Source organism: Hylobates moloch, unplaced genomic scaffold, assembly GCF_009828535.3.
Source record: "Hylobates moloch isolate HMO894 unplaced genomic scaffold, HMol_V3 SCAFFOLD_8, whole genome shotgun sequence".
Classification (NCBI taxonomy): domain Eukaryota; kingdom Metazoa; phylum Chordata; class Mammalia; order Primates; family Hylobatidae; genus Hylobates; species Hylobates moloch.
The window spans coordinates 11,390,269-11,396,958 of NW_026652283.1; the positions used below are offsets into that span (position 1 = coordinate 11,390,269).

At 39.0% G+C, this 6,690-nt stretch overlaps 1 protein-coding gene across 1 annotated transcript in view; it reads left to right on the forward strand.

Moving 5' to 3' along the window:
* CREBL2 (cAMP responsive element binding protein like 2) overlaps window positions 1-6,381 on the forward strand; it is a 32,115-nt gene extending 25,734 nt beyond the window's left edge. Inside the window, exon 4 of the mRNA XM_032159657.2 lies at window positions 3,766-6,381. Within this exon, the coding sequence (XP_032015548.1) occupies window positions 3,766-3,770 (5 nt within the window). The 3' untranslated portion in view covers window positions 3,771-6,381. The remainder of the gene's footprint in view (window positions 1-3,765) is intronic.
* Window positions 6,382-6,690: the final 309 nt, after the last annotated feature.

A 6,690-nucleotide genomic window follows, 5' to 3' on the forward strand; every position in this document is an offset into this window, starting at 1 on the left:
TTGAGACGGAGTCTTGCTCTGTCGCCCAGGCTGGAGTGCAGTGGCACAATCTCGGCTCACTGCAAGCTCCGCCTCCCGGGTTCACGCCATTCTCCTGCCTCAGCCTCTCCGAGTAGCTGGGACTACAGGCGCCCGCCACCACGCCCGGCTAATTTTTTGTATTTTTAATAGAGACGGGGTTTCACCGTGGTCTCGATCTCCTGACCTCGTGATCCGCCCGCCTCGGCCTCCCAAAGTGCTGGGATTACAAGCGTGAGCCACCGCGCCCGGCCGTAAGGATTGTTTTTAATTGAGGTAAAATTCATATAACATAAAAATTGAGAGCCATTTAGTACATTCACAATGTTGTGCAACCATCATGTCTACCTAGTTACAAAACTTTTAATCACCTCAAAAGAAAATCCTGAACCCATTGAGCAGTTATTCCCCATTACCCACTTCCCCCAGCCCCTGGCAACCATGAATCTACTTTCTGTCTCTATGGATTTACCTATTCTATATATTAATATTTTATATACATGGAGTCTATACAGTATGTGACTTTTTGTGTCTGGCTTCTGTCACCTACTATAATGTTTTCAAGGTTCATCCACATTGTAGCATGTATCATCAGTATTTAATTCCTGTTTATGGTCAAATAATATTTATATATATACAGTTGTTTATCCTTTGATGGACATATGTTTTTACCTCTTAGATATTGTGAATAGTACTGCTGTGAACATGTGCATACAGGTATTTGTTTACATACCTGTTTTGAATTCATTTGTATGTATACCTAGGAGTCAAATTGCTGGGTCATATGACAATTCTATGTTTAATTTTTGAGGAATAGTCAAACTGTTTTCCATAGTACCTGAAACATTTTACATTCCCACCAGCAATGTATGTCTGTTCCAATTTGTCCACATCTCATCAACACTTATTTTCCATTTTTTAAAACTATAGCCATCCTAATGGGTATGGAGTGGTATCTCATTGTGTTTTATTTGCATTTTCCTAATGCCTAATGATGTTGAACGTATTTTCATATGGTTGTTGGCCATTTGTATGTATTCTTTGGGGAAATGTCCAGGTCCCTGGCTCATGTTTTAATTAGGTTGTTTTTGTTGTTGAGTGGTAACAGTTCTATTGGGGGAACCTGCCCCCAATATTTCAACATAGGTTCTTTCTATTTTCCATAAATGTCGGCCGACTGAGAAATAAAGAGAGACAGTACAAAGAGGAATTTTACAGCTGGGCTGCCAGGGGTGACATCACATATTGGTAGGACTGTGATGTCCACCTGGGTTTTTATTAAGGGTTTCAAAAGGGGAGGTGGTGTAAGAACAGGGAGTAGGCACAAAGATCACATGCCTCAAAGGGGAAAAAGCAGAACCACTAATAAAGGTCTAACAAAGATCACATGCTTTTGAGGGAACAGGACAAGGGCAAAAGCAGAACCACTGATAAGGGTCCAACAAAGATCACAGGGCAAACAGCAAAAGCAGCACCACTGATAAGGGTCCAACAAAGATCACAGGGCAAAGGGCAAAAGCAGAACCACTGATAAGGGTCTGTGTTCAGTGGTGCACATATTGTCTTGATAAACATGTTAAACAACAGAAAAAACGGGGTTTGAGAGCAGAGAAGCGGTCTGACCACAAATTAATACCAGGGCAGAGTTTTTCCCCACCCTAGTAAGCCTGAGGGTTCTGCAGGAGACCAGGGTGTATCTCAGTCCTTATCTCAACTGCACAAGACAGACATTTCCCAGAGTGGCTGTTTATAGACCTCCCCCCAGGAACACATTCCTTTCCCAGGGTATTAATATTAATATTCCTTGCTAGGAAAAGAATTTAGCAATATCTTTCCTACCTGCACGTCCATTTATAGGCTCTCTGCAAGAAGAGAAATATAGCTCTTTTTGTCCGACCCTGCAGGCAGTCAGACCTTATGGTTTTCTTCCCTTGTTCCATAAAAATCACTGTTATTCTGTTCTTTTTCAAGGTGCACTGATTTCATATTGTTCCAACACACGTTTTACAATCAATTTGTACAGTTAACACAATTATCACAGTGGTCCTGAGGTGACATACATCCTCAGCTTATGAAGATAATAGGATTAAGAGTAAAGCAAAGACAGGCATAAGAAATTATAAAAGTATTATTTGGGAACAGATAAATGTCCATATTAATATGAAATCTTCACAATTTATGTTCCTCTGCTGCAGCTCCAGCCGGCCCCTCTGTTCAGGGTCCCTGAGTTCTTTATTGTGGTTATAAAACCTTTGTCAGATACATGATTTGCAGATATTTTCTCCCCTTCTCTAGGCTTCTTTTCACTTTGTTGATAGTGTTCTTTGATACACAAAATATTTTAATTTTGATGAAGTCCAATTTATCTATTTTTGTTCTTTTTTTTTTTTTTTTTTTTTTGAGGCGGAATCTCGCTCTGTCGCCCAGGCTGGAGTGCAGTGGCGCAATCTCGGCTCACTGCAGGCTCTGCCTCCCGGGTTCACGCCATTCTCCTGCCTCAGCCTCTCCAAGTAGCTGGGACTATAGGCGCCTGCCACCACGCCCGGCTAATTTTTTTGTATTTTTAGTAGAGACGGTGTTTCACCGTGGTCTTGATCTCCTGACCTCGTGATCCACCCGCCTCGGCCTCCCAAAGTGCTGGGATTACAAGCGTGAGCCACCGCGCCCAGCCTTTTGTTCTTTTGTTACTTATGCTTTTGGTGTCATAGCTAAGACTCCATTGCCAAATCCACAGTTACGAAGATTTACCTGCCTCATGTTTTCTAAGAATTTTATGGTTTTAACTCTTTTATTTGGGTGATTGATCCATTTTGAATTAATTTTTCTATATGGTGTAAAGTGGGAGTCCATATGTTGCCTGTGAGTATCTAGCTGTCCAAGCAACATTTGTTGAAGAAACTGGAAAGATTTTAAAATGAATATGTTCTATGTTGATTTCTTCATTATTGTGATTACTCTGGGAGCACTTTAAATAGCTATAAAGAAATGTTACAAACCTTTATTATTATTATTGTCATTTTTTTTTTAGGTCAACCTCTGGGAGCACAGAACAACTTTTTTTTTCTTTTTTGAGACGAAGTCTCACTCTGTTGCCCAGGCTGGAGTGCAGTGGCACGATCTTGGCTCACTGCAACCTCTGCCTCCCAGGTTCAAGCGATTCTCCTGCCTCAGCCTCCCAAGTAGCTGGGGTTACAAGTGCATGCCACTGCACCCAGCCAATTTTTTGTATTTTTAGTAGAGACAGGGTTTCACCATGTTAGCCAGGCTGGTCTTGAACTCCTGACTTCAGGTAATTCACCCGCCTCGGCCTCCCAAAGTGCTAGGATTACAGGCGTGAGCCACCGCGCCCGGCCAGAACAAACTTTTTATGTTTTAAATATTTTTTACAAAATTGAAGAAATTGGCTTTTTGATAACTTTTATTAGATAACATTTGTCTTCATCTAGGTTGACAAGTGCACTAAAATATCAGACTCCACCACTATACAATTCACCCATGTAACCAAAAACCACTTCTACCCCAAAAGCTACTGAAGTGTTTAAAAATTAAAAAAACAAAACATTTGCCTTCATCTAAATTAAATTAATGGAAAAAAGACAAATCAGCTTTTTTTTAGTCTGTATTTTTAAAAATTAGCCTTACTGAAGATACTAAACTGAAAAAAAAAAATTTATGCATCTTAAAACAGATTAATCAAACTTTATTGACTCTAAAAACATTCTTACATTGGTAACTTTTATTTTTCAGGGTGAAGATTATATAAAGATGAGTCAGTGATTGAAGCCAATATTCTGATTCCCATGGAAGATGGATGGGCAAGAGTGTACTTCTTGGCTCCATTTACTACCTACTGCTCAGTAGTCATCTCTGTAAATCTGCAATTTCTACCAAAATGTGTGATCGTAGATCTCAAAGGATCTTGCTTTAACTTTCAACACTTAGAAAATCTACAAACATTCAGACCTGTCTGGGTTGGTATTGCCACCCATGACATTTAACATGTTGTGATGCTTGAAAACACAGGAGTAGAGAAAATCGATGAAGATTGTATTTTTGCACCTTAACTCCACATTGCTTTATTGGTTAATTTATATTCTTTCCATGTAATTCATGTAATTGTATGTCTGTGTGTGTTTATGTGTCACCGCCTTTCATGTTTTTGATTGCCCTACAAAGAGAAACCAAATGAGCTGATTACTGACTGTAAGTTCTCAGCCTTTATGGACCTAATCTTATTTTTATTTACTTGAGTAATGTTTATTCTCTACATGAACCATGATTTCTCCTGTGAGCCATTCCAGCATAAGCTGTGAATATGTATTAACAAATATATACATTTCTATTTTTATAATCCATAAGGATATGCCTGTTTTAAATAACATACATATTAACAAAATCTATCAGGAAAACCCTCAAGACAGCTTCTAGTTGAAACCTTTGTTGCTGTCCTCTCAAACTATATTTATAAAAATTTGCTAGGGCCAAATCCATACTTGCAGAATAATTCATCAAATTTTATTTTTAAGTGAAAAGTAACTTTTCAGGCATTTCAGCAGCATACATTGACAACCTAGGGTATATATGTATGTATGTTTCTTATTGTATGTCTATATATGTATGTGGGGAGGACAGGAGTGAATGTTCACACACTTTTCTTGCGTACTCAACGAAATTGGAGAATGTTTCTGAAGAAAATTGGATGAAATTAGCTGCTGAGATTGAGTTTCTGCCTTAAAATCTGGAACAAAAAAAGGGACAAATTGCTGGTAGATCTACTGACCGTAGCCATCACCAGGACACTTAGTTTCTTCCCAGACATGAATTTCCTGACAGGCTCTGAGCCAGAAACACACTGTGGGTGTGCATCTGGTTCAGCCCTGGCTATGCCTCCACTGTGGAGGGAAGCATCGGAACTGGAGTTGTGCACAGCACCGCAGCTAGTGGGCCTGGCTGGGGGTGCAGAAGGGCAGGGTAGTTCTTTCCAGTTCCCCTTGCAGCTACACTTACTTTCTTCCTGACTACCAAATGGAGTGACGGTTGAAGAATCAAGCTCATAATATGATACACCCAGACAGACCCAGAAATCTTTTGATTTCCCCAGCGAGATACTTATCACTCTCTCTTCTCTTTCCCATGTTTAAAACAGGAGTTGTGTTCTCTGTCGCTGCTAAATTATTCTTCACTTGAGTGAAGCAACTATTTAGCTTCCAAATAAAGTATGTTTTGTTCTGAACTGGCAGTTTAAGAGGAGATACCGTAGTCTAGATTGTCTTTGAGGTAGAACATGCGATGGACCACATAGTTTAAGATTGCAAGGTACTTTCCCTCTTCTCTCAGGCCATGCATTTGAATAAAGTGCCTCCCTTAGCCTGAGCTCCTAAAGACCTCTTGTACTTGGTTGCAAACTCAGATCTCTAGTCTAGTCTAGTCATGTGTGACTGTGTACTGAGATACCACTAGCCCAGTTTGCTGGGTCTCTATGTTTTGGAAGTTGGGGGTTTAATAATATTTAATGTCTTTTTAGGATCATAAACATAAATAGGTTGGTTGATATTCAGGCCTTCAGAATTTAAGGGTTTTAAATATAGCATTCAGATTGTAATTGGTATGTTTTTGCCATCTGGTCTACTCGATTGTATATTTTTATTTTGCAGAACAACCCAAGACTTACTTTATGTTGCTTTGTTCAGTACCTTTTGAATTCCCCCGGAAGAGTTGTTTTCAAAACAAACATTCCAAAATGAATGTCGCTCTTCAATGGAACGTCTCTATTGTGCTTGAAGTATTTCTTCTCTGGTTGTAATTCTAAATTACAGAGTCATTTGAGCTTTCTCCCCTCCCGCTAGTATCTTTACAGGAGCAGGGAAGAGCAGTGACTTTATCTTCAGGTGGAGGATGTATAATTTTGGGCGAAGTTAAATTACAATTTATTTGAGGTTATTCCTAAACCTATTTATTTGGTATTTTGGAGGAGATCACACTAAGAGAACGTTGATTGCCTTGGCTATTGTGCTGGCTGGACACTTTGGTCACTTTTGAAGCATGTTAATAAATGTCACTGATTAAAACAGCTGGAGCATTTCCTTCCCATTCCAGTGAAGGAGCAGCATAGTGAAATCCTGGCACCCCTCACCTTTTTGTGATGACAAGAAGGCTGACAGTCATGGAGCCCAGGAGAAGGTGCTGCTCTCCTTGCTTTCTGAGTAAACAGAGTAATGTCTTCTTTTTCTTAGTTTCCCAAAGAAAGAAAGATAAGGGGGAAAATATATTTGTATGTTTAGACCAGCCAAATTCTTCTGTCATTATTTTAGCGTCAACCTGCTGTATATTAGAGCAACTGAATATAATATGGAATAAGTTTGACCAGGTCAAGTTTTAGGATATAGTTGAATTTATTTAAAAAGTTTTCTATTTTATCTAAAATCTTTCTATTATATCTGAATTAGAATGATCGTCCTGCAGCAAATTCACATTACCGTTTGCTGGCTAATTGACAGTATTTATCAGCATCACTGTGTAGCATTCTATTTTAGCATCTTTGAATTATGATCATTTGATTTGGCTAATTACAAAAAGTACAGGTTTAAACTGGACTTACCTTGAGTTAAAGGCAAAGAAAATCTAAAAACATAAATGTTATATTTCACAAGAAACCAGTTGCATATTATTCAT